The sequence below is a fragment of the Oncorhynchus tshawytscha genome, linkage group LG22 (assembly GCF_018296145.1).
Source record: "Oncorhynchus tshawytscha isolate Ot180627B linkage group LG22, Otsh_v2.0, whole genome shotgun sequence".
Lineage (NCBI taxonomy): Eukaryota > Metazoa > Chordata > Actinopteri > Salmoniformes > Salmonidae > Oncorhynchus > Oncorhynchus tshawytscha.
This window is the reverse complement of record NC_056450.1, coordinates 24,105,129-24,133,082: the sequence shown is the minus strand read 5'-3', so window position 1 is coordinate 24,133,082 and position 27,954 is coordinate 24,105,129. Positions and strand designations below refer to the sequence as shown.

At 42.9% G+C, this 27,954-nt stretch overlaps 2 protein-coding genes across 3 annotated transcripts; one reads left to right on the top strand and one right to left on the bottom strand.

Moving 5' to 3' along the window:
- Window positions 1–969: 969 nt before the first annotated feature.
- On the bottom strand, window positions 970–12,181 carry LOC112222140 (actin-related protein 5-like). 2 transcript variants are annotated; one of them, XM_024384774.2, is made up of 5 exons: window positions 11,780–12,181; window positions 11,468–11,633; window positions 10,526–10,680; window positions 10,252–10,417; window positions 970–1,244 (listed from the first exon to the last, which is right to left on the bottom strand). In XM_024384774.2, the coding sequence occupies exons 1-4, from the start codon at window positions 11,999–12,001 to the stop codon at window positions 10,268–10,270; spliced, it is 693 nt and encodes a 230-aa protein (XP_024240542.1). In that variant the 5' UTR covers window positions 12,002–12,181; the 3' UTR covers window positions 970–1,244; window positions 10,252–10,267. The 2 variants fall into 2 exon arrangements, with proteins under 2 accessions (XP_024240542.1, XP_024240543.1); XM_024384775.2 differs by lacking the exon at window positions 970–1,244 and having other exon boundaries at window positions 8,829–10,417; window positions 11,566–11,633.
- Window positions 12,182–17,404: 5,223 nt separating this feature from the next.
- Window positions 17,405–21,258, top strand: LOC112222138 (vesicular inhibitory amino acid transporter). The gene is made up of 2 exons (XM_024384773.2): window positions 17,405–18,342; window positions 19,288–21,258. Exons 1-2 carry the CDS (start codon window positions 17,944–17,946, stop codon window positions 20,473–20,475), a joined length of 1,587 nt encoding a protein of 528 aa, XP_024240541.1. The 5' UTR covers window positions 17,405–17,943; the 3' UTR covers window positions 20,476–21,258.
- Window positions 21,259–27,954: the final 6,696 nt, after the last annotated feature.

The following is a 27,954-nucleotide window of genomic DNA, read 5'->3' as shown; positions in this document are numbered from 1 at the left end:
TCATCACTCCAGAGAACGCGTTTCCACTGCTCCAGAGTCCAATGGCGGCGAGCTTTACACCACTCCAGCCGACGCTTGGCATTGCGCATGGTGAACTTACGCTTGTGTGCGCGGCTGCTTGGCCATGGAAACCCATTTCATAAAACTCCCGACAAACAGTTCTTGTGCTGACGTTGTTCCCAGAGGCAGTTTGAATCTCTGTAGTGAGTGCTGCAACTGAGGACAGCTGAATTTAACGCTCTACGCGCTTCAGGAGTCCCGTTCTGTGTACTTGTTTGGCCTACCACTTCACGGCTGACTGACTTGTTGTAAAGGTCATCCTATGTCGGTGCCACGTTGAAAGTCACGGAGCTCTTCAGTAAGGACATTCTACTGCCAATGTTTTTCTAAGGGGATTGCATGGCTCTGTGCTTGATTCTATACACCTGTCAGCCACAGGTGTGGCTAACATAGCCATATCCACTCATTTGAAGGGGTGTCCACATACTTCTGTATATAGTGCATTTGTAAAGTATTCAGACCCCTTGACTTTTTCCAGATTTTGTTACGTTACAGCCTTATTTGAAAATGGATTAAATAGTTATTTTCATCATTAATCTACACACAATACCCCATAATTACAAAACAAAAATAGGTTTTTAGACATTTTTGCAAATTTATAAAAAATGTAATATTACATTTACATAAGTTTTCAGACCCTTTACTCAGTACTTTGTTGAAGCACCTTTGGCAGCAATTACAGCCTCGAGTCTTCTTGGGTATGACGCTACAAGCTTGGCACACCTGTATTTGGGGAGTTTCTCCCATTCTTCTCTGCAGATCTTCTCAAGTTCTGACAGCTTGGATGGGGAGCGCTGCTTCACAACTATTTTCAGGTCTCTCCAGAGATGTTCGATCGGGTTCAAGTCCGAGCTCTGGCTGGGGCACTCAAGGACATTAAGACACTTGTCCCGAATCAACTTCTGCGTTGTCTTGGCTGTGTGCGTAGGGTCGCTGTCCTGTTGGAAGGTGAACCTTTGCCCCAGTCTGAGGTCCCGAGCGCTCTGGAGCAGGTTTTTGTCAAGGATCTCTTTGCTCCGTTCATTGTAGCTAGACCCTATGATGACCTGTAAGAGTTGTTGTCTGCCCTGACCCACCACCAGGCTCAGCTTGTTGATGTAGGACTGCAGCTCCTCAGCAGAGTCCATGTTCAGCTGTACCAGGTTCTTATGGAACTGCTCCATGTACCCATCCTCCAACATCTCCTACTCACACGGCCACACACAACATACAATGACATGTTAGAAATTACAGGACTTTTTGTACATAGTCCCCCCCCCCATTTTAGGAGATCAAAAGTATTGGGACAAATTCAGTTATGTATATGAAATGAGTCAAAAATTCCTAACACGCAAGCTTGTGACTCTACAAATTTGTTGGCTGCATTTTCTCTTTGTTTTGGTTGTGTTTGAGATTATTTTGTGTGCAATAGAAATTAATGGTAAATAATGTAGTGTGTCATTTTGGAGTCACTTTAAATGTTTATTTTATTTAACCTTTTATTTAACCAGGTAGGCCAGTTGAGAACAAGTTCTCATTTACAACTGCAACCTGGCCAAGATAAAGCAGTACGACAAACAACAACAGAGTTACACATGGAATAAACAAACGTACAGTCAATAACACAATAGTCTATATACAGTGTGTGGAAATGAGGTAAGATTAAGGAGGTAAGGCAATAAATAGGCCGAAGTGGCGAAGTAATTACTATTTAGCAATTAAACACTGGAGTGATAGATGTGCAGAAGATGAATGTGCAAGTAGAGATACTGGTGTGCAAAGGAGTAAGATAATTAAATAAATACAGTATGTGGATGAGGTAGTGGCCACGCACGCCTCCAACTCAATCATCAAGTTTGCGGACGACACAACAGTGGTAGGCTTGATTACCAACAACGACGAGACAGGGAGGAGGTGAGGGCCCTCGGAGTGTGGTGTCAGGAAAATAACCTCACACTCAACGTCAACAAAACTAAGGAGATGATTGTGGACTTCAGGAAACAGCAGAGGGAACACCCCCCTATCCACATTGATAGAACAGTAGTGGAGAGGGTAGTAAGTTTTAAGTTCCTCGGCGTACACATCACAGACAAACTGAATTGGTCCACCCACACAGACAGCATCGTGAAGAAGGCGCAGTAGCGCCTCTTCAACCTCAGGAGGCTGAAGAAATTTGGCTTGTCACCAAAAGCACTCACAAACTTCTACAGATGCACAATCGAGAGCATCCTGTCGGGCTGTATCGCCGCCTGGTACGGCAACTGCTCCGCCCACAACCGTAAGGCTCTCCAGAGGGTAGTGAGGTCTGCACAACGCATCACCGGGGGCAAACTACCTGCCCTCCAGGACACCTACACCACCCGATGTCACAGGAAGGCCATAAAGATCATCAAGGACAACAACCACCCGAGCCACTGCCTGTTCACCCCGCTATCATCCAGAAGGTGAGGTCAGTACAGGTGCATCAAATCTGGGACCGAGAGACTGAAAAACAGCTTCTATCTCAAGGCCATCAGACTGTTAAACAGCCACCACTAACATTGAGTGGCTGCTGCCAACACACTGACTCAACTCCAGCCACTTTAATAATGGGAATTGATGGAAAATGTTAAATATATCACTAGCCACTTTAAACAATGCTACCTAATATAATGTTTACATACTCTACATTATTCATCTCATATGTATACGTATACTGTACTCTATATCATCTACTGCATCTTTATGTAATACATGTATCACTAGCCAATTTAACTATGCCACTTTGTTTACATACTCATCTCATATGTATATACTGTACTCGATACCATCTACTGTATCTTGCCTATGCCGCTCTGTACCATCAATCATTCATATATCTTTATGTACATATTCTTTATCCCCTTACACTTGTGTCTATAAGGTAGTAGTTTTGGAATCGTTAGCTAGATTACTTGTTGGTTATTACTGTATTGTCGGACTAGAAGCACAAGCATTTCGCTACATTCGCATTAACATCTGCTAACCATGTGTATGTGACAAATAAAATTTGATTTGATTTGGATGGGCTATATTACAGATGGGCTATGTACAGGTGCAGTGATCTGTGGGAGATATGAGTCTCCAGCGATTTTTATTAATTTTTTTACATTTTTTTTTCTTCTTTCAGTTTGTTCCAGTAATGGGCAGCAGAGAACTGGAAGGAAAGGTGGCCAAAGTAGGAATTGGCTTTGGGGGTGACCAGTGAAATAAACCTGCTGGAGTGCGTGCTACGGGTGGGTGCTGCTATGGTGACCAGTGAGCTAAGATAAGGCGGGGCTTTACCTAGCAGAGACTTGCAGATGACCTGGAGCCTGTGGGTTTGGCGACGAGTATGAAGCGAGGGCCAGCCAACGAGAGCGTAAAGGTCGCAGTGGTGGGTAGTATATGGGGCTTTGGTGACAAAACGGATGGCACTGTGATAGACTGCATCCAATTTGTTGAGTAGAGTATTGGAGGCTATTTTGTAAATGACATCGCCAAAGTCGAGGATCGGTAGGATGGTCAGTTTTACGAGGGTATGTTTGGCAGCATGAGTGAAGGATGCTTTGTTGCAAAATAGGAAGCTGATTCTAGATTTCATTTTGAATTGGAGATGCTTAATGTGAGTCTGGAAGGAGAGATAAGTCTAACCAGACACCTAGGTATTTGTAGTTGTCCACACTATTCTAAGTCAGAACCGTCCAGAGTAGTGATGCTGGACGGGCGGGCAGGTGCGGGCAGCGATCGGTTGAAGAGCATGCATTTAGTTTTACTTGCATTTAAGAGCAGTTGGAGGCCACGGAAGGAGAGTTGTAGCATTGAAGCTTGTCTGGAGGTTAATTAACACAGTGTCCAAAGAAGGGCCAGAAGTATACAGAATGGTGTCGTCTGCGTAGAGGCGGATCAGAGAATCACAAGCAGCAAGAATTGAACCCTGTGGCACCCCCATAGACTGCCATAGGTCAGAACAACAGGCCATCCGATTTGACACACTGAACTCTATCTGAGAAGTAGTTGGTGAAACAGGCGAGGCAATCATTTGAGAAACCAAGGCTGTTGAGTCTGCCGATAAGAATGTGGTGATTGACAGAGTCGAAAGCCTTGGCCAGATCGATGAATACGGCTGCACAGTAATGTCTCTTATCGATGGCGGTTATGATATCGTTTAGGATCTTGAGCGAGACTGAGGTGCACCCATGACCAGCTCTGAAACCAGATTGCATAGCGGAGAAGGTACAGTGGGATTTGAAATGGTCGGTAATCTGTTTGTTAACTTGGCTTTCAAAGACCTTAGAAAGGCAGGGTAGGATAGATATAGGTCTGTAGCAGTTTGGGTCTAGAGTGTCTCCCCCTTTGAAGAGGGGGATGACCACGGCAGTTTTCCAATCTCAGAAAATACGATCTCAGAAAATACGAAACAGGTTGAACAGGCTAGTAATAGGGGTTGCAACAATTTCGGCAGATCATTTTATAAAGAGAGAGTCCAGATTGTCTAGCCCGGCTGATTTGTAAGGGTCCAGATTTTGCAGCTCTTTCAGAACATCAGCTATTTGGGTGAAGGAGAAATGGGGGAGGCTTGTGCGAGTTGCTGTGGGGGTGAAGGGCTGTTGATCGGGGTAGCCAGGTGGAAAGCATAGGCCGGCCGTAGAAAAATGCTTATTGAAATTCTCAATTATAGTGGATTTATCGGTGGTGACAGTGTTTCCTAGCCTCAGTGCAGTGGGCAGTTGGGAGGAGGTGCTCTTATTCTCCATGGACTTTAGTGTCCCAGAACTTTTTTCAGTTTGTGCTACAGGATGCAAATTTCTGCTTGAAAAAGCTAGCGTTAGCTTTCCTAACTGCTTGTGTATATTGGTTCCTAACTTCCCTGAAAAGTTGCATATCACGGGGGCTATTCGATGCTAATGCAGTACGTCACAGGATGTTTTTGTGCTGGTCAAGGGCAGACAGGTCTGGAGAGAACCAAGGGCTATATCTGTTCCTGGTTCTAAATTTCTTGAACAGGGCATGCTTATTTAAGATGGTGAGGAAGGCACTTTTAAAGAATAACCAGGCATCCTCTACTGACGGGATGAGGTCAATATCCTTCCAGGATACCCGGGCCAGGTAGATTAGAAAGGCCTGCCCGCTGAAGTGTTTTAGGGTGCGTTTGACAGTGATGGTCGTTTGACCGCAGACCCATTACGGATGCAGGCAATGAGGCAGTGATCGCTGAGATCTTGGTTGAAAACAGCAGAGGTATATTTAGAGGGCAAGTTGGTTAGGATGATATCTATGAGGGTGCCCGTGTTTACAGATTTGGGGTTGTACCTGGTTGGTTCATTGATAATTTGTGTGAGATTTAGGGCATCAAGCTTAGATTGTAGCATGGCTGGGGTGTTAAGCATGTCCCAGTGTAGGTCACCTAGCAGCAAGAGCTATGACGATAGATGGGGGGGCAATCAATTCACATATGGTGTCCAGTGCACAACTGGGGGCAGAGGGGGGTCTATAGCAAGCGGCAATAGTGAGAAATTTGTTTCTAGAAAAGTGGATTTTTAAAAGTAGAAGCTCGAATTGTTTGGGTACAGACCTGGATAGTAAGACAGACCTCTGCAGGCTATCTCTGCAGTAGATTGCAACACCGCCCCGGTTGGCAGTTCTATCTTGTCGGAAAATATTACTAGTTAGGGATGGAAATTTCAGGGTTTTTGGTGGTCTTCCTCAGCCAGGATTCAGACACAGCTAGGACATCCAGGTTGGCAGAGTGTGCTAAAGCAGTGAATAAAACAAACTTAGGGAGGAGGCTTCTAATGTTAACATGCATGAAACCAAGGCTTTTACGGTTACAGAAGTCTACAAATGACAGCACCTGGGGAGTAGGTGGGGAGTGGAGTGGAGCTAGGCACTGCAGGGCCTGGATTAACCTCTACATCACCAGAGGAGGAGTAGGATAAGGGTACGGCTTAAGGCTATCAGAACTGGTCGTCTAGTACATTCGGAACAGAGAGCAAAAGGATCAGGTTTCTTGGCAAGATAGAATAGATTCAATACATAATGTACAGACAAAGGTATGGTAGGATGCGAGTACATTGGAGGTAAACCTAGGCATTGAGTAATGATGAGAGATTGCCTCTAGAGACGTTTAAACCAGGTGATGTCACCGCATATGTGGGAGGTGGAACTGAATGGTTGGTTAAGGCATATTGAGCAGGGCTAGAGGCTCTACAGTGAAATAAGACAATAATCACTAACCAAGACAGTAATGGACAAGGCATATTGATATTAGGGAGAGGCATGTGTAGCCGAGTGATCATCGGGGTCCAGTGAGTGGTTGGGCTGGCTGGAGACACGGCGATTCAGACAGATAGCAGGCAGAGGCTAGCAAGCTAGCAGAACAGCCTTAGAGGGAAGTCGCAATGGAGGAAAGTCTGTTTTAGGCTCGGCGTGCGGTGACGTTGATAGACCAGTCATGATGGTTTTGTAGGGTTCCGAGTAGCAGAGGGGTCCAAGTCCAATTGGCAAAATAGGTATAGCGGCCCAAGAAATTGGCCAATGGATCTATTCAGCTAACAGTCCAATATGCTCTAGACAGCTAGCGGGCCGCGGCTAACAGATGGGCATTCAGGGGGACGTCGCAACATAGGGGCCAGTTGAGTACCCCCTCGAGGAGATTACGTCGGTAGTCCAGTCTTGAAGGATCGGCGGGGTTCCGTGCCGTGTACTGGCAGTAGAAGGGGTTCGGGTATTGTAGCCCAGGCGTGGTTTATGGACCACTTCAGCTAGCCGGGAGAATGGGCCTAGCGTGGGCTAGCTCCAGGCTAATTGGTGCTTGCTTTGGGACCGACGTTAGCCAGGAGTAGTCACTCGGATAGCAGCTAGCTAGCTGCGATGATCCAGGCGAAAAGGTTCAGAGCTTGCGGTAGGAATCTGGGGATATGGAGAGAAAATAGGTCCAGTATGCTGTGGTTTGAGTCGCATTGTGCAAACTGGCAAGAGCTTTCCGAGCTAAAGGTTAGCTGATGACCGCTAGCAGTGGTTAGCTGACTACTAGCTAGTGAGCTGGTTAGCATTCTGTTGGGGGATTGAGGTTCCGAGGTAAATAAAAATACTTTAGAAAAAACAGATCCACACCACATTGGGTGAGGCGGGTTTCAGGAGAGTATTTTGAAGTTGAGGTTTAGAAAAAATATTTGAAAAGATATGCGAAGAAAAAGATATAAAAAGATATACATGGGTGTTAGTATAATTTAATTATGCCAATGTGCTTTCATCAATTGAAAGCCCTTCATCTATTTTATGAGAATTTATAAGATTCCTTGATTGCATGAAATAGACGCAGACCAGTCTTTAAATAATAGGTAATAGAATTTATTCTCGGAGCGCGCTCCCCTCAAACAACATGCATCAGGTTAAATACAGATCATGACGTCATTTCACTGCCTTAACCCGAACCCCCTCTCGACAGGACAAAGTAAGGTGAAAAGTTCATTCTAACTTACTAACACACTCCCAGATAACTTTTGACCCCTCAACATTATCGATCACCACTGAACTGACAGTTTTAATTAACAGAAACCCTAGAAATGCACTCACTGCCTTATCTAAAAACCCCAGAGCTACGTTTCAGTTGGGTCAACCATAGGCTAACGACCTTATGTGTTTACACAGTCCACAACCCATTTGTTCCTGCCCAGTTGGAATGGTTTTATTACTCCTTTCTCCTGTCCCACAATTCCTACTTATGAACTCATATTGTTAATCAGATATAATATAACAGAGTATAAGTTTACTTACAGTTCCATTTAAAATGATTTGTTCAGTCATATTAATCAGAATTTCCTAACAATGGGACACGACAAGACGAAGGACAAAGATGTCTGACTGCTACGCCATCTTGGATAGAATTATAAGTATATAATAGCAATAAGGCACAAGGGGGTATGGTGTATGGCCAATATACCACAAACCCCAGAGGTGCCTTATTGCTATTATAAACTGGTTACCAACATAATTAGAGCAGTACAAATAAATGTTTTGTCATACAGTCTGTTATAAACTGGATGGTTCAAGGCCTGAATGCTGTTTGGCTGACAGCCGTGGTATATTGGGGCTGCAGGGTAGCCTAGTGTTGGACTAGTAACTGAAAGGTTGCAAGATCGAGCTGACAAGGTACAAATCTGACGTTCTGCCTCTGAACAAGGCATTTAACCCACTGTTGCTAGGCCGTTATTGAAAATAAGAATTTGTTCTTCTTGAACAACTGGGTCGAGTCTCTGGCAACTGCACCAATGGAACGAAAGACCAGCCGGCTTGGATAGTAACCCTAGATATTTTTCGTGACTATATATTGTGGAAGGATGAAATAGTATGAATAAAATAAAGTTAATGACAATATGTCAATCATTATTTGAATATATTGGAATCCCGTTATATGACTGTGATCATGCCCGAGAAGCCGGTGTTTGGAGCCAGAATCCCCCCCTTCGTGTAGGTTTCTGCTCTTCGCACGGTTGTCAGTTTAGGCTCCATTTCACTGATCTTAGTAGCAGAAAGCATTTTTGTTTGCAGTTCTCAGTTTGGCTATTTGTTTCAAGTGTAAGTGGCAGTTCTAGCTAGTATGGCGCCCTTGGCGAACCACCCCCAGTAAGATTCCGCCCTGGGCGGCTGCCCATGTCTAAATCCGTTACTGATTTGTATTAGTCTATAAATAAATATCTAGGGTTACTACCCAAGCCGGCTGGTCTTTCGTTCTATTGGTTCAGTTGCCAGAGACTCGACCCAGTTGTTCAGTCTTTTTGTTCTGTATCTATGGACGCGACCCAGTCATTCATTCTAAATGTTCCATTGCCATACTGGCAACGTTCTGATCCCTTGCTTGCTAGCCAACTACTGTTAATTTACAGTCACGCCAAACAACAACAGGAGATGCATTTGATTAAGCTGTTTTCTAGTGACATTAATTTGGCTACATCCATAACAATGAGCTAATGAGGCACGATTTCGCTTGGCATAGAAAATGTGCTCTCTCATTAGGACACTTGTTCAGAGGAGCTAGCCAACAAACACAGTTAACATTAACTTCAAACTGAAGCTGGAAAGACTGTAAACTAGCTGCACTTCGTTTCACCTTTTTCCAATTGAGATCTCTTTGTATATATAAAGCTGATTCATGATTTCCAATGGCTGAGTAACGCTGCCTGCCTCTCTCTCTCTCGTCCTGATTCTCGACCATTACACAAATTATTACAAATGTCGGAGAGACAGACTGGTTTATACAAATCTTATACAAAAATATGAGATAATGTCTCGATTATTTTTATAGTGGAGATCAAGTTTATAACTTCCCTGTCTGGGTTACCGAGACAGTGGATTGCGCAGTCAGATGGAACAGAATGAATAGGCATTTTGACGTCATAGATTTAGCCGGTAGTAATTTGTGGAATAGACACCGGCTGAAATGCGCTTTTAACTAATCAGCATTCAGGATTAGACCCACCCAGTTGTATAATGTTCTGAACTCTACTCTACTGAGCTCTATTGTGCTGTACTTTAATGTTCAAAATTGTGAAACAGACTGCTATTAGTACAGATTTTGTCCGGTCCTGACCAAACAAATGTGGTTTTGTTTTGGGACAGAGCTCATTAAAATAATGGTCATTGTGTACAATAATACCCAAATATGCAAAATAGGATATTGCATATTTATACCTTTGTGTACCTATTCAGGATACATCACTATGAAGAGAATGACATTCATGTCCATTTCTGTGGAGTACAGATCAGGGACCCGTGATACTGCAATTCCATTACCAGGTCCACCTCACTTACCAACAGATATTATTTCAAAGTCATTGTGTCATGCCATAGCTGACACCCCATTCTTTCCTCAGGAAGTATTGAATCCTAAGTTGGAGTGGATATGTAAGAGCTTTTGGAAAACGCGGATACATTAAAAAAACGGAGGGATATTTTAACGAAATTCTGTTACCAAACTTTGCATCTGCATAGTTTATCCAGTGAATGTGTTTTTGTAAAATGTTCAGTGTAAATTGTTAAACATAGTCCTTGTGCATAGGGTTGTACGGTTTAGTAAACTTTGGATTCAATGTTTTTTGTTTGGTGTACATTTTAAGTGAGAAATTGGACTCTCTGCGTAATTCCAAGACCGTGGAATTGCACAGCAGTTAAGGGTCATGGTTGACGAAGTGGTTAAAAGATAATGGTTCTTGCCTGCAGGGCCAATAGTTTATCCAGACGCTCTTGGTCCTGCTGCAGCATCTCCTCCCTGCGCCAGGCGTTTATTTCCTGTAGCCTGCGCAGCTGCTGGGCACGTCTCTCCTGCATCTCCTCCACAATCACCACGCCGCCCAGAACCTTGGCAGAGAAGGGTCCAGCTCTGAAGGAGAGAGAGAGAGAGTCAGGCAATGAATCACATATAAAGCAAAGCACCACATACTGTTTCATACAATCTCAATAGACCTCTCTGGCCCCATGGCAGACAGACCTTGGTGGTAGTTATTGGCTGTGTAGCTGTGTTTGTGGAGCAGCTCTCTATGAGGCAGAGGGTGACGGCCGCCAGGTGACCAGTGTACTTCAGCTGGAGCAGACGCTGGAAGTAGGACACCACCTGGCTCCTGCCCACGTTCACATGCATCCAGCCTGGGGAAACACCAGAGGACAGCATGTTACATCTGGTGAGATGGCAGCGACATCGATTGGTTCTTTTCCCAACTCCTCTAGCATGAAAACAAACAATAGAGGATTTGGCAAAAGAAAAGACAGATCTGGCTACCTGGTTGAGTATGAGTGGAGTCACCTAAAACCTCATATTACTGTGTCTACCTTCCATTGATAACAGGTAGTATGTGAGCGCAGTGGTAGCTGGAGGACAGGACAATGTGTGTGTGTGTGTGTGTGAGGGGAGGGGGGAGGTTGCAGAGAGCAGTGTTGTAATATAAGCTGTGCAGGCTATTCCCCCCCATAGGATACATGAGGGCAGTGGTGTAAAGTACTTAAGTAAAAATACTTGAAAGTACTACTTAAGTAGTTTTAGGGGTATCTGTACTTTAGTTTACTATTTATATTTTTGACAACTTCTACTTTTTACTCCATACATTTTCCTTGACACCCAAATGTACTCCCTCCATTTTGAATGCTTAGCAGGACAGGAAAATTGTGTAATTCACACACTTATCAAGAGAACATCCCTGGTCATCCCTACTGCCTCTGATCTGGTGGACTCACTCAACACATGCTTTGTTTGTAAATTATGTCTGAGTTAGCGCATGCCCCTGGCTATCTGTAAATAAAAAATTTAAAAATAATTATGCCGTCTGGTTTGCTTTATAATGCATTTGAAATTATTTATACTTTTACTTTTAATACTTAAGTATATTTTAGCAATTATATTTACTTTTGATACTTAAGTATATTTAAAGCCAAATACTTTTACTGAAGTAGTATTTTACTGGGTGACTTTCACTTTTACTTGAGTCCCCCACCACTGCATTTGGGACTCTGTAGCACTCAAAGAGCAGCACTGACATCATCTGGCGACTGTGCAGCGGGTTGCAGGGCGCCTCGGTGAGAACTATCGGATGTTCTTCACTGCCCTAAAACAGGGAAACAGAGAAACCACATCAGATGTGCCTGAACGAGCAGCTATCTAGTTAGCTAAATTGTATTCAAGAGTGAGAAGGTACAACAGTCAACAGGACAAGCAACTAAGAAAATGTGGAACACAACTTAAACACCTCACATCCGCGCCATCTCCGAGGTGGCTAAAAAACATCAGCTCCTGTATCTCGAAGTTTACAACCACATTTCGGTCGAACCAGCTTTTTATGAGCCATCGCAAGGGCTCGAGGTTGGAGATGTCATTACGGATTTGGGATTCACTGCGCGCTGTCCCTCTGTTCCTCGCCGCCAAGGATTTGAACAGAAGCCGTGGAGCGCCTACTGTAGTTAGTCCCCTTTGCATGCTCAACCGGCCCTCCTTTGAAAATAGCCGTTATCTATTACCATCGGGACCGGTGTTGGTTGTAAGCATTCGGCAGCAATTTAAACAATCATCTCGGGAGATGATTTGTAGTCTTGAAATTAAAATATTTTGCAAGTTGTGTCTGTTTTGGAAATCATTTTGAAAGGGTGTTACTACAAAATACGGGCGACTCGAAAGCTTGTGTGAGCATCCAAAAGTTCCGGGATGCTCAGAACATTTTTACAAGGTAACAATCATTTTTATTGAGGTGAAGGTAGTTCAATGTTAAAATATGTATATATTACACCAAACAACTATTGTTTTATGACTATGTATTTATACATTCTGTAGTCTATTTACTGGCATCTGTCAGTGTCATTTACCACCATTATTGTTTTTATACGGATGCATGGCTTTATCTACAATATTTTTTGTTTCCTCAATGAACATGTTAATGTGAGTACAGACTGGGTATGATAACCTACTGTATGACCCAGAAACCTTTTAAAGTAGGACTAATGCATTAAAGACCACATCCATGAATGAGTGTTTGCCAACAGAGGGGGCAATGAAAGCTGGTCTCATGCATTTGAGATGAATATGCATCAAACAAAGCATGAATTCATCTTTTGGGCATTCTGAATTAAGTCCTGGAAGAAATGATGAGCTACTCCTATCAATCTATTCTTATGGTTATATGATATCCTATCCCTATCAACCCCTATATCTGAAAAGGTCTCGATTTATTCTGGTCTGGCACTTACAGTATTACTGTCAATTGACTGGGCAAAGTTGAGCCTCAGCTGGTGATATATAGGGTGCCTTTGGCACTGACAATAGACACTCCACCACCAAACGGTCTGTCCCCTATCACTCTGTCGGTAAGGGGTCAAATGAAGATGATCTATCATTCTTCGCCTCTGATATGAGTATCAGCCCATAACCAGAAACACCATTTAGGATCCTGTGTTTTGGGCTACCATGTCACATGACCTAGATTTTTAAACTTTCTGGGTGCCACAACCAAATTCACATAGAAATGTGAGTTATAGATCTGTCATTCTCATTGAAAGTAAATCTAAGAAGCGGTATATCTGTTCTATGTGTGGCAATGGAGGCTGGTGGGAGGATCTATAGGAGGTTGGGCTCATTGTAATGGCTGAAGTGGAATAAATGGAACGGAGCCAAACGTGGTTTCCATATGTTTGATGTGTTTGATACCATTCCACTTATTCTATTCCAGCTATTACAATGAGCCCATCTTCCTATAGCTCATCCCACCAGCCTCCTCTGACGTGCACTATATCTATGCTTCCTGTTCTGTTTTTTTTTTGTCTTTTACTTTCGGTTTTGTACACCAACTTCAAACAGCTAAAAATACAATATTTTTGGTTATGTAAAATATATTTCACAGTGGTTTAGATGGTACAATAATTCTCTACACAATGTATAGGTTTTTTTTTGTCACATAAACTGAAATTAGGTGAACTATTAGAAAGTTAGTAACCAGGAAATTGCAGAGCAATTTCTGCATATGTCACCTTTAACCTTTTTTATTTTAAGCCTTTCCAGAAATTAGAATTACACCCAAAATTAAAGCAATAATTATCTGAGGATGGTGCTGGACCATCTGACATAAAAATAAATAATGACAGTTTGATGGAAAAGGTTTAAATAAAGGTTCAAATCCAGGTCATGTGACATGATTGTCCAAAAAACAGGGCCCTCCATGCTGCATCCTTTCATCAAAAGTGTATCATGAGCTAGTCAATAAGAGGAGTACTTGGCATTCACCTATGCATTTTCTGTGCCACCATTGTTACAAAACCACAGAATTAAGCTCAAGGGTCTTACATATCAGATCATTCATGCATCATAAAAAATTTTAATTTAGAGACAACAGGCATATGCCCTGTGTAATCAAACAAATGGTGGATACATTCCATATTTATTTCAGTCCAGGGACATGATTGGCGGGTTAGCACAGATTTGGGAGCAGGGAATGTTGTAGCTTGATGCTGTGTCATTGAATCAGAGGCACAGTTCACTGCTCAGGCACAAAGCTCTAGTCAGGGGACCTCCTCTAATGTTAATAAGCAGATCTAGGTCATCTCCCACATAGGCTCCCAGAAGGCAAGACGTGACATTGTACCTCTGTCCCTAACACTGGGAACCTTTGCTTGTTGTGCATGTCATACCGTGATGAGCCGCAGAGGAACAATTAGGCTACAAGCGCTTTGGGACTGCCTTGATGTAGCTCCTCCATTTTGTAGAAGCAGGGTAGAGAGATCCTAATTAGCTTGTCATCAGCTGTCATATTCAAGTGTTCCTGCAAGACTCTTAAGACATTTATTGGGTTATTGTCATGTTACTACTCTGTTAATATTATCATTCTTATAATTTAGTTGAGGTAGTAGAATAACAATGTTATGATTGTCAGTACCTAAAAGACTGATCTTTCCTGCTGCAGCTCTCTCTGTGCTGATCATGAGATTAAATGGTGAAATGTCCGTTTGAATCTTTGCATGCAGGACTGGTGAAATAAAAAGAGAACCTCCAACTATCTGTGACATAAATGAATGAGGGGAAGGGAACACCGTTTACATAATAGGCTGAGGTATGCATTGAGATTCCTACTGCTACCTCTGATATTTACATTTGAGTAATTTAGCAGATGCTCTTACCAGAGCAACTAGGGTAAAGTGCCTTGCTCAAGGGCATATTGACAGATTTTTCACCTAGTTGGCTCGGGATTCAAACCAGCGACCTTTTAGTTACTGGCCCAAGGCTCTTAACAACTAGACTGCCTGATACCAGAGCCACAGCAGCAAACCAAACGCCCTGCAACCCCTAAACACTACCCCGCCCCCTCACACACAGAGACTGTCACTACCACTCTCTTCAGTCTTAAGCCCTGTAAGCATAACGATATTTTTGGGCCATAGAGTTATTAATGTGTTTGTGCACCTGTCACTTTGCATGAATCCCTGGGTGTGTAGTGTCTGTGTGTATGTGTAAGTTGTGTTTGTGTTTCATAGGGGATCCAAGGAAAGATTTCAAAATTGTGTGTGTGTTTATTTATCTATTCCTATGTAAATTGCATGTCCTTGTGGACCATTTAGTATAAGCAGCAGATTACATTTCTCTATTCTAAACCAAAATGCTCAGTTTTTTCTCAATCCAGGATGCAATATTTTATTAGATCCCTTCCCATTGTTAGGGCTCTAGATTGGCTTGAGTGGCTTCCCTTTTCATCTAGTGAGGCTTTCAGACAGACAACCTGTGTTCCTTTGAGTCTTGCCAACCAATTATTGTGGCCATGGCAACTATCTGAGTCTATTGCCCCCAGTTGGTGCATGTTAGCAGGTTATAGGCCTTCAGTATCTCTCCCCCTTCAGACATCCCTCTTTCATCTTTGCTGAATAAATCTTTGCCTCTGTAACCCAAAGCTAAATTGGTCACCACAGCAAGCAATTTGATGCCATCTCAATAATAATATGTCTGAAAATCAATTTCTTATGAAGCTCCAAATGTGCAAATACAGATAGAGAACAACATATTTTTGGGTCCAGAAGATTAGTAAGTACATTTCACTGGAATTCAAAACCCTGTTTCATGATGAAGGTGCAGTGCTGTTCATTTTAATCCAGGGGGGGGGGTTTGTGTAACATTTTCAGCCTATCCTCTGTCCAAGACCAGGGTTTTGCACACGATGGGGGAGGGAGGTTTAGTCACTGAGATGCCCCAAGGACTCTCCCGGGAACATTCTTTCCTCACTGTCCTCACACACACACACACACATGCCAGCACACACACACACACACACATACACGCACACTGTGCATGCCTCAACACAAATGGCAGCTGGCAAAGCAACCTAAGCCCAGCATGAAAATATAGGAACTTTCTCTCTGGGTTGATGCAAAATGTTGAGTTCTCGTAGTCTTTCACGTTTTTGTCTCATTTAGTCTTCGACCAATGCACAATTCAACATACATTATTCTGTAATTAATGTATCATCAGTCTGTCCATGTGCTATTCTCACTCTGTGAAAGAGTAAACTGTATTTCTGCCTTTCCTTTAATGTTAATAATGTATTCCGACAGATGGAAATGTTAGAAATGCCTTGCATACGCAGGCACCAAAACCTGATGACAGTAATACTGTAATGCGTCGTGACATGTCGGAACCGATTAGAAGAGAAAGGATAAGGTGCCTCTTATCATCTTAGGGATTACAGTTGGAGGCATCAAATGTTACCGTTATTTTTTTCTTCTGCATTTTCGAACACATTCCTGCTCTTTAATGTCATATCGTAATTTGGGAGTTCTAAAGCAGACGCACATGACACGGGCATGTTTTTAATGAGGACGAGAATGCCATGCCCTTTCAAGGACAACGAACATAAGATATTATACTATTTAGGCCTACATTTGGTTTCCATCCCAGATGTATAGTTGATCTAATCATGAGGAATTTGCTAATGATGTGAAGATCTACATTGGAAATAGCTTGCAAACAACAGGGGGCATTTAAAAAAATGACATGGCAGTTACTGAAGGTTATAGCCAACATGCGCAAATTCAAGTCGCTGTCCCAGGTTCTGCAATGCTGAAATTGGTAGAATTTTCTCATGAAGATGAATGCGGCTCGTGGTCTCTAATTTATCAGCTAAATTTAAAGTATCTGCTCCCATGAGCAGAACAAAAATGACTTCGGCTACAGAGATCCGCTAATCAATTTAAATAATCGGAAAACAAATTAGACAAGAATAAAAAATTTAAAAAGATTGTTTTGAACAAAACATTGTCTCCTAATTCTTATAGCGAATAAACTAAAAAAACAAACGGAAATAATCAAAATAATATGCTATTGATGTCACAGCTAGGTTCGATTTTGATCTTCAAATATGTCATACTTATTTATCCATTTTACACCTCTATGTATTTTTGCATTAGGAATAAAAAGACAAAGACAAAACATTGGTATAGGCCTATGAATGGTAGGCAGTCTAAATCACATTTTTCAACGAAAATGTGCGTCTGCAATTATAAACTACACCTTCATGAAACTGATCATACATCTGCAAGATCAACACGATCTGAATATGTTTAGTGTCATCATATCATAACGAAAAATATTGGAACAAATGATCGATCAAAAATAAAAATAGAATTTAGGTCTAATTCAATATGCAAAATGATCTTAATCGAATAAAGCATAAATATTTTTGTATAAATAAAGCGTAAGAGCTAGCATCCATGCCTCTGGTAACGAAATACTACACCCCTTTCTCCCTCTAAAATCTCAAAGCAATTTGCTAAACGTAATAAATTGACAATTTTGTCCTTGGTCTTAGGCTACTGCAGAGAATTTGCGCCAGTGAGGGGGTCATACTTATGTCGTAGGCTGCGTCTCTCTCGCTCTCACACACGCACACACGCCCGCTTCAGAACCATGAGAGGTTTTTGCCTGCTGAGCAAGTCATTGCATTGGCAGTATACGAGGACACGTGCCTAGTCCGACTGTGACACACAGATTCCATCGCTCGTGGTTTGCACTTGTCACAGCTGCGCCACAGTTGACTGCAACATCCGAACCAAAACGGACAACTTAATGGAAAGGTCACAAACAGGGACATTCGATCACATTCAGCAGTTTAGAAGAACCAACTTGAGGAGGAATTGTTTTGCATAATTTCTTCTGAAGCCAAGAAAGTGTCAGGAGGGGTTTGAGAGTGACATGGATAATCAAGACCAACAGACGGGATTTTAAGGAGAGCCTATGTGGATGTAACGGTTGGACAGCCGTTAAGAGAAACGTCAAAACGTATTGGCAACAGGCATGGTTATCTTTCTCTCACAGCAGCAGCAACAGCCAAAATAACTAATAACCATATTTGATCCAATTGATATCTGAAGATCCACATTTATTTCACAACAATGGCTCACTTAATTCGACACAAGATCGGCAACAAGCTGACCAATGCGGCCAACACAGTGTCCAATAAGTCTCAGGCCAAGGTAAGCGGAGTGTTTGCCAGGCTTGGCTTCCAGGCCGCTACGGATGAAGAGGGTCTGGGGTTCGTGGACTGCGATGACTTGGATTTTGACTATAGGCAGGGGATGCAGATGGACATCATGCAGGGTGACGAAGAAGGGGGAGATATGGACGGAGGAGACGAGTTGATGGTGGGGGACAGCCACTACCAGAGAGACGGAACCGGTCCACCATCCTCTTCCTCCCTCAAGAACACTGGGGCGTGTAACGAGTTGGCATTAGAGGACAAACCCAAAATTACCACTTGGGATGCGGGGTGGAACGTCACCAATGCCATTCAGGTAGAAATAATTTAAAGAAACACACAAACATATTGGCACTATGTCAATGTAAGCCTATTGTCAAGATAGGCTTGCAATATACGCCCATTCAGGGACACCGATTTGCATCCTACAAAAATACTGAAACGGACCTTAAAATGACTTTAGAAATGTTTTAATTGACATGTAAAAATAGACTTTGAATAGGCATTGTATGGTTTCATATTTCACAATCCTTCATTTAGAACAAGTGTGACCTAAATATTTTATTTAAAAACAACTGCATATATGTGCCTTCATTTAATCAGAAGATAATGTCAATTTAATTTTAAGCATGTGTATAATAATAATTTGAGATTTTAGAGAAAAATGGGGGTTTATGCAAGATAGCCTATTTCTTATCAGCAAAAAACAGACCCCCGGTTGCCTCTCCGTCTGGAATGAATCACGGCTAAAATGGTTTGGATTAGCCTCAGGCACCATTAGGCCTACATCTTTATTCTTGATAACATTTCACAGTGGTCCTTTGTAGTTGGTAGAGCATGGAGCTTGTAACCCAGGGTAGTATGTTCGATTCCCGGGACCACCCATACTTAAAATGTATGCATAAATGTCTGTAAATCGATTTGGATATCAGCATCTCCTAAATGGTATATGTATTATTACAGTGGATTGTACAAAATAAATCCAGTTATTGATGAGGAAATATCTTAGAAATATTAGATTCTGTGCCTGGACGCTAGTCACCTGACAGAAGAACAGAGAACTGCCTATGCCTTTTTCTCTCTCAATTCCAGTCGTTAAATATGGGGTTTCACACATGTATGATTATGAAAATGTGAATGTCGTTTGCTATTATTATACAACTTTAAATATGATACATTTATTGAATGTGTGGTGTGGGGAGGCATGCCACTTCGATAAGACCATTTCCATTACGACTCAACTGTGCTTGTGTATCCACAGGGGATGTTCGTCCTTGGGTTACCATACGCCATTCTTCACGGAGGATACCTCGGACTCTTTCTTATCATATTTGCCGCCGTTGTATGTTGTTACACCGGAAAGATTCTTATTGCGTGTCTGTATGAAGAGAATGAGGATGGAATTCTGGTGCGCGTGAGGGACTCCTACGTGGACATCGCCAACGCGTGCTGCCAGCCACGGTTCCCGTCTCTGGGCGGACATATAGTTAACGTTGCTCAGATCATTGAGTTGGTCATGACCTGTATCCTGTACGTGGTGGTCAGCGGCAACCTGATGGTCAACAGCTTCCCCAATCTTCCGGTCTCGCAGAAGGCCTGGTCTGTAGTCGCCACGGCTGCCCTCCTGCCTTGCGCGTTCCTCAAGAGCCTCAAGGCGGTGTCCAAGTTCAGCTTGCTCTGCACCATCGCGCACTTTGTCATCAACATCCTGGTGATAGCCTACTGCCTCTCCAGAGCCCGCGACTGGGCCTGGGATAAAGTCAAGTTCTATATCGATGTCAAGAAGTTTCCCATCTCCATCGGCATCATCGTCTTCAGCTACACGTCCCAGATCTTCCTGCCCTCGCTGGAGGGGAACATGCAGAGGCCAAAGGAGTTCCACTGCATGATGGACTGGACTCACATCGGAGCCTGCGTTCTGAAGGGCCTGTTCGCTCTGGTGGCCTACTTGACTTGGGCAGATGCCACCAAAGAGGTTATCACGGACAACCTGCCGTCCACCATCAGAGCGGTGGTAAACCTGTTCCTGGTGGCCAAGGCCTTGCTTTCGTATCCGCTGCCGTTCTTCGCTGCTGTAGAGGTCCTGGAGAAGTCTTTTTTCCAGGATGGAGGGCGCGCTATTTTCCCTGACTGTTACGGGCCGGGAGGACGGATTAAGTCCTGGGGACTGGGCCTCCGGTGCCTCCTGGTGGTGTTCACGTTGATCATGGCCATCTTTGTCCCGCACTTCGCACTCCTCATGGGCCTAACCGGGAGTCTTACCGGCGCCGGGTTGTGCTTCCTTCTCCCGGCTCTCTTTCATCTAAAACTGATGTGGAGGAAACTCTTATGGCACCACGTGTTCTTCGACGTCGCCATATTCGTTATAGGAGGCATATGCAGCATTTCTGGGTTTATTCACTCAGTAGAGGGGCTCATTGAGGCATTCAAATATGGAGTCGAGGAATAAGAATGTATACATTCTACCTCTGTAGCCCATAGGTCATCATCTCATCAATCATTGGCGCTGAATGACAGACTGATTGACAGAGCAAAAGGGAGACTGTGTAACTGTACTTTGTTTTTTGCCTTCGTGATAATGTGCAATAATAGACTTTACAATCATAGTGTACAGTATTTAGTAATGAAATGTTATGTTAATTAGGAAGTGGGCAATGCAGTGTCCTTTGAAAAAGGATAATCTCTGAAGCGTTGAATATGATGCATGGTCTGATCAGTCAAAGTCAGGCATGTGAAAATGAGCTGTGTATAAAGGCTTAATTTAGTGTGTGGATGTCTTGATATCTGCATTGATAATTGGCTTCCTTATGAAGATTTTTTTTTAAATACGTAAGTGAGTGTTTTATTATCGAGCTGCTATAGAATTAGATAATCTCATGCAGGTTCTGTCGACATACCAGAGAAATCACGCTTTGGGCAACCACGTTGGTTGGTGCTATAGGGTAAACATACAAGGAACTCATATATAGTGGATTAATCAGAACATTTCGATCCGTTTTCAACCGTACTCCTTGTCGACACATTTGGTTTTTGGTGTTTCAAGTGTCATTATGGATGATGTGAATTATTGCCGTGCAAGCAAGTGGCTCCTATGTGTTCATATGAAACCATCTGTCTTCTGTATAGTCTCCCTACCTGTTGAACGTATTAATTGTGTTTTTATGGAATTAATCATGACGTGTAAGAAACGAGTATGTGTTGAATTAATAGATTAAAAAAATCGAATATTTTATGCATTATGTTCATATCATTGTCCAAGGAATAAATGTCTATCTGGAATTTGTGAACGCTCATGTATGTGCGAAAAAAATAATCTATGGGTGAATAAAATGTAGGTTTTTATGGATGAATATATAGTCAGTGGTTGTTTGGGGGTCTTTCAGGAAAAATGGAAGCAGAAATCTGGATGAGGAATGCGGATGTGGTGTGCAAGTATTATGCAAATTATCATAGAGTTACTCACCTCACCTGCACATCCGAATTATCTGCCTATAAATTTAGACTCCACATACATTCTAATTCCCAATTAACTTAATAATTATATAGCCAGCCCAAGAGACATATGAGCACTGTCAAAATAAAGGTACAAATAAAATATACATATATATACAGTACCAGTCAAAAGTTTGGACACACACTCATTCCAGGGGTTTTCTTTGTTATACTATTTTCTACGTTGTAGAATAATAGTGAATATATCTTAACTATGAAATTAAACATATGGAATCATGTAGTAACCAAAAATGTGTTAAATAAAATATATTTTATATATATTTGAGATTCCTGAAAGTAGCCACCCTTTGCCTTGACAGCTTTGCACACTCTTGGCATTCTCTCAACCAGCGTCATGAGGTAGTCACCTGGAATGCATTTCAATTAACAGGTATGCCTTGTTAAAAGTTCATTTGTGGAATTTCGCTCCTTCTTAATGTGTTTGAGCCAATTTTTTTATTTATTTTTTATTTCACCTTTATTTAACCAGGTAGGCTAGTTGAGAACAAGTTCTCATTTGCAACTGCGACCTGGCCAAGATAAAGCATAGCAGTGTGAACAGACAACACAGAGTTACACATGGAGTAAACAATTAACAAGTCAATAATACAGTAGAAAAAAAGGAGAGTCTATATACATTGTGTGCAAAAGACATGAGGAGGTAGGCGAATAATTACAATTTTGCAGATTAACACTGGAGTGATAAATGATCAGATGGCCATGTACAGGTAGAGATATTGGTGTGCAAAAGAGCAGAAAATAAAATGAATAAAAACAGTATGGGGATGAGGTAGGTAAAAATGGGTGGGTTATTTACCGATAGACTATCAACAGCGGCAGCGATCGGTTAGCTGCTCAGATAGCAGATGTTTGAAGTTGGTGAGGGAGATAAAAGTCTCCAACTTCAGCGATTTTTGCAATTCGTTCCAGTCACAGGCAGCAGAGAACTGGAACGAAAGGCGGCCAAATGAGGTGTTGGCTTTAGGGATGATCAGTGAGATACACCTGCTGGAGCACGTGTTACGGGTGGGTGTTGCCATCGTGACCAGTGAACTGAGATAAGGCGGAGCTTTACCTAGCATGGACTTGTAGATGACCTGGAGCCAGTGGGTCTGGCGACGAATATGTAGCGAGGGCCAGCCGACTAGAGCATACAGGTCGCAGTGGTGGGTGGTATAAGGTGCTTTAGTGACAAAACGGATGGCACTGTGATAAACTGCATCCAGTTTGCTGAGGAGAGTGTTGGAAGCAATTTTGTAGATGACATCGCCAAAGTCGAGGATCAGTAGGATCAGTTGTATTGTGACAAGATAGCCATATTTGTAAAAGACTAAGTCCATATTATGTCAAGAACAGCTCGAATAAGCAAATAGAAATGACAGTCCATCATCACTTTAAGACATGAAGGTCAGTCAATCCGAAAAATTTCAAGACCTTTGAAAGTTTCTTCAAGTGGGGCGGCGCACAATTGGCCCAGCGTCGTCCAGCTTAGGGCGGTGCACAATTGGCCCAATGTCGTCCGGGTTAGGGTTTGGCCGGGGTAGGCTGTTTATTATAAATAAGAATTTGTTCTTAACTGACTTGCCTAGTTAAATTAAAAAATATATATAAAAGTGCAGTCGAAAAAACTGTCTCTCATGAGAACTGCCACAGGAAAGGAAGACCCAGAGTTACCTCTGCTGCAGAGGATAAGTTCATTAGAGTTAACTGCACCTCAGATTGCAGCCCAAATAAATGCTTCACAGAGTTCAAGTAACAGACACATCTCAACATCAACTGTTAAGAGGAGAATGCGTGAATCAGGCCTTCATGGTCATATTGCTGCAAAGAAACCACTACTAAAGGACACCAATAAAAAGAAGAGACTTGTTTGGGTCAAGAAACAAGAGCAATGGACATTAGACTGGTGGAAATCTGTCCATTGGTCTGATGAGTCCAAATTTGAGATTTTTGGTTCCAACTGTCGTGTCTTTGTGAGATGCAGAGTAGATGAACGGATGATCTCCGCATGTTTGGTTCCCAACGTGAAACATGGAGGAGGAGGTGTGATGGTGTGGGGGTGCTTTGCTGGTGACACTGTCTGTGATTTATTTAGAATTCAAAGCACACTGAACCAACATGGCTACCACAACAATCTGTAGCGATACACCATCCCATCTGGTTTGCGCTTAGTGGGAGTATAATTTGTTTTTCAACAGGACAAGGACCTAAAACACACCTCCAGGCAGCAACATCCGCACTGAGCTAAAGGGTAGAGCTGCCGCTTTCAAGGAATGGGACTCTAACCCGGAAGTTTATAAGAAATCCCGCTATGCCCTCCAATGATCATTCAAACAGGCAAAGCGTCAATACAGGACTAAGATCAAATCGTACTACACCGGCTCCAACACTCATCGGATGTGGCAGGGCTTGCAAACTATTACAGACTACAAAGGGAAACACTGCCGAGAGCTGCCCAGTGACACAAGCCTACCAGACGAGCTAAATTACTTCTATGTTTGCTTCGAGTCAAGTAACACTGAAACATGCATGAGAGCATCAGCTGTTCCGGACGAATGTGTGGTCACACTTTTCGCAGCCGATATGAGTAAGACCTTTTAAACAGGTCAACATTCACAAGGCCACAGGACCAGATCGATTACTAGGACGTGTAGTCCGAACATGCGCTGACCAAATGGCAAGTGTCTTCACTGACATTTTCAACCTCTCCCTGTCTGAGTCTGTAATACCAACATGTTTCAAGCAGACCACCATAGTCCCTGTGCCCAAGAACCCTAAGGTAACCTGCCTAACTGATTACCGACCCGTAGCACTCACGTATGTAGCCATGAAGTGCTTTGAAAAGGCTGGTCTTGGCTCACATCAACACCATTATCCCAGAAACCCTAGACCCAATACCATTTGCATACCGCCCCAACAGATCCACAGATGATGCAATCTCTATTGCACGCCACACTGCCCTTTCACACCTGGACAAAAGGAACACCTATGTGAGAATGCTATTCATTGACTACAGCTCAGCATTCAACACCATAGTGCCATCAAAGCTCATCACTAAGCTAAGAAACCTGGGACTAAACTCCTCCCTCTGCAACTGGATCCTGGACTTCCTGACGGGCCTCCCCCAGGTGGTAACGGTAGGTAACCACACGGCCAGGCACGAATCCAACACCATCATTAAGTTTGCCGATGACACAACAGTGGTAGGCCTGATCATTGACAACGCTGAGACAGCCTATAGGGAGGAGGTCAGACACCTGACCGTGTTGTGCAAGGACAGCAACCTCTCCCTCAATGTGATCAAGACAAAGGAGATGATTGTGGACTACAGGAAAAGGAGGACCGAGCACGCCCCCATTCAATTGGGCTGTAGTGGAGCAGGATGAGAGCTTCAAGTTCCTTGCCTTCCACATCACCAACAAATTAACATGGTCCAAGCACACCAAGACAGTCGTGAAGAGGACACAACAAAACCTATTTCCCCTCAGGAGACTGAAAAGATTTGGCATGGGTCCTCAGATCCCCAAAAGGTTCTACAGCTGCACCATCGAAAGCATCCTGACGGGTTGCATCACTGCCTGGTATGGCAACTGCTCGGCCTCCGATCGCAAGGCACTACAGAGGGTAGTGCGTACTACCCAAGTACATCACTGGGCCAAGCTTCCTGCCATCCAGGACCTCTATACCAGGCGGTGTCAGAGGACGGCCCTAAAAATTGTCAAAGACTCCAACCCTAGTAATAGACTGTTCTCTCTGCTACCGCATGGCAAGCGGTACCAGAGCGCTAAGGCTAGGTTCAAGAGGCTTCTTAACTTCTTGGATATAGGGGGCGCTATTTTAATTTTTGGATGAAAAACGTTCCCGTTTTAAACAAAATACTTTGTCACGAAAAGATGCTCGACTATGCATATAATTGACAGCTTTGGAAAGAAAAAACTCTGATGTTTCCTAAACTGCAAAGATATTGTCTGTGAGTGCCACAGAACGGATGTTACAGAAAAAACCCAGATAAAAATACAATCAGGAAGTGCCGCATTTTTTGAAACCGCCTCATGGCAATGACTCCTTATATGGCTGTGGAGGAGCTAGGAGTCAGCTTACCTTTTCCACGTTTTCCCCAAGGTGTCTGCAGCATTGTGACGTATTTGTAGGCATATCATTGGAAGATTGACCATAAGAGACTACATTTACCAGGTGGTCGCTTGGTGTCCTCCGTCGCAATTATTGCGTAATCTCCAGCTGCAGTATTTTTCCGTTTGCCTCTGAGAAACCGACTGCCAGGAATGATTTTTCATCGAATAGAATTGTGAAAAACACCTTGACGATTGATTCTAAACAACATTTGCCATTTTTCCGTCGATATTATGGAGCTAATTTGGAAAAAAGTTTGGCGTTGTAAGTGACTGCATTTTCATTTTTTTTTCTTAGCCAAACATGATGAACAAAACGGAGCATTTCTCTTACACAAATAATCTTTTTGTAAAAAATGAACATTTGCTATCTAACTGAGAGTCTCGTCATTGAAAACATCCAAAGTTCTTCAAAGGTAAATTATTTTATTTGAATGCTTTTCTTGTTTTTGTGAAAATGTTGCCTGCTGAATGCTAGGCTTAATGCTATGCTAGGCTATCAATACTCTTACACAAATGCTTGTGTAGATTTGGTTAAAGCATATTTTGAAAATCTGAGATGACAGTGTTGTTAACAAAAGGCTAAGCTTGTGTTTCAATATATTTATTTCATTTCATTTGCGATTTTCATGAACAGGAAACGTTGCGTTATGGTAATGAGCTTGAGGCTATGATTACGCTCCCGGATACGGGATTGCTCGACGCTAGAGGTTAACAGGTTCTACCCCAAAGCCATAAGACTCCTGAATGTCTAATCAAATGGCTACCCAGACTATTTGCATTGCCCTGTATATAGCCTCTATTGGTATTTTATTTGTATATTATTTGTTGCTTTTGTTCTTATATTTTTGGGGTATTTTTCTTAACTGCATTGTTGGTTAAGGGCTTGTAAGTAAGCATTTCAATGTAAGGTCTACCTACACCTGTTGTATTTGCCGCATGTTACAAATAACATTTTGATTTGATTTGTAAGGGCTATTTGACCAAGGAGAGGGACGGAGTACTGCATCAGATGACCTGACCTCCACCCTCACCTGTCCTCAACCCAAATGAGATGGTTTGGGATGAGTTGGACTGCAGAGTGAAGGAAAAGCAGACAACAAGTGCTCAGTATATGTGGGAACTTCTGCAAGTCTGTTGGAAAAGCATTCTTCATGAAGCTGGTTGAGAGAATGCCAAGAGTGTGCAAAGCTGTCATCAAGGCAAAATATTTTTTATTTATTTAACACTATTTTGGTTACTACATGATTCCATATGTGTTATTTCATAGAATGTAGAAAATAGTAAAAAGAGAGAAAAATCCTGGAATGAGTAGGTGTGTCCAAACTTTTGACTGGTACTGTGTGTGTGTATGTATGTGTATGTGTGTATATATATATATATATATATATCACTGCTCAAAAAAATAAAGGGAACACTTAAACAACACAATGTAACTCCAAGTCAATCACACTTCTGTGAAATCAAACTGTCCACTTAGGAAGCAACACTGATTGACAATACATTTCACATGCTGTTGTGCAAATGGAATAGACAACAGGTGGAAATTATAGGCAATTAGCAAGACACCCCCAATAAAGGAGTGGTTCTGCAGGTGGGGACCACAGACCACTTCTCAGTTCCTATGCTTCCTGGCTGATGTTTTGGTCACTTTTGAATGCTGGCGGTGCTTTCACTCTAGTGGTAGCATGAGATGGAGTCTACAACCCACACAAGTGGCTCAGGTAGTGCAGCTCATCCAGGATGGCACATCAATGCGAGCTGTGGCAAGAAGGTTTGCTGTGTCTGTCAGCGTAGTGTCCAGAGCATGGAGGTGCTACCAGGAGACAGGCCAGTACATCAGGAGAAGTGGAGGAGGCCGTAGGAGGTCAACAGCCCAGCAGCAGGACCGCTACTTCCGCCTTTGTGCAAGGAGGAGCAGGAGGAGCACTGACAGAGCCCTGCAAAATGACCTCCAGCAGGCCACAAATGTGCATGTGTCTGCTCAAACGGTCAGAAACAGACTCCATGAGGGTGGTATGAGGGCCCGACGTCCACAGGTGGGGGTTGTGCTTACAGCAGGACGTTTTTCATTTGCCAGAGAACACCAAGATTGGCAAATGCTCTTCACAGTTGAAAGCAGGTTCACACTGAGCACATGTGACAGACGTGACAGTCTGGAGACGCCGTGGAGAACGTTCTGCTGCCTGCAACATCCTCCAGCATGACAGGTTTGGCGGTGGGTCAGTCATGGTGTGGGGTGGTATTTCTTTGGGGGGCTGCACAGCCCTCCATGTGCTCGCCAGAGGTAGCCTGACTGCCATTAG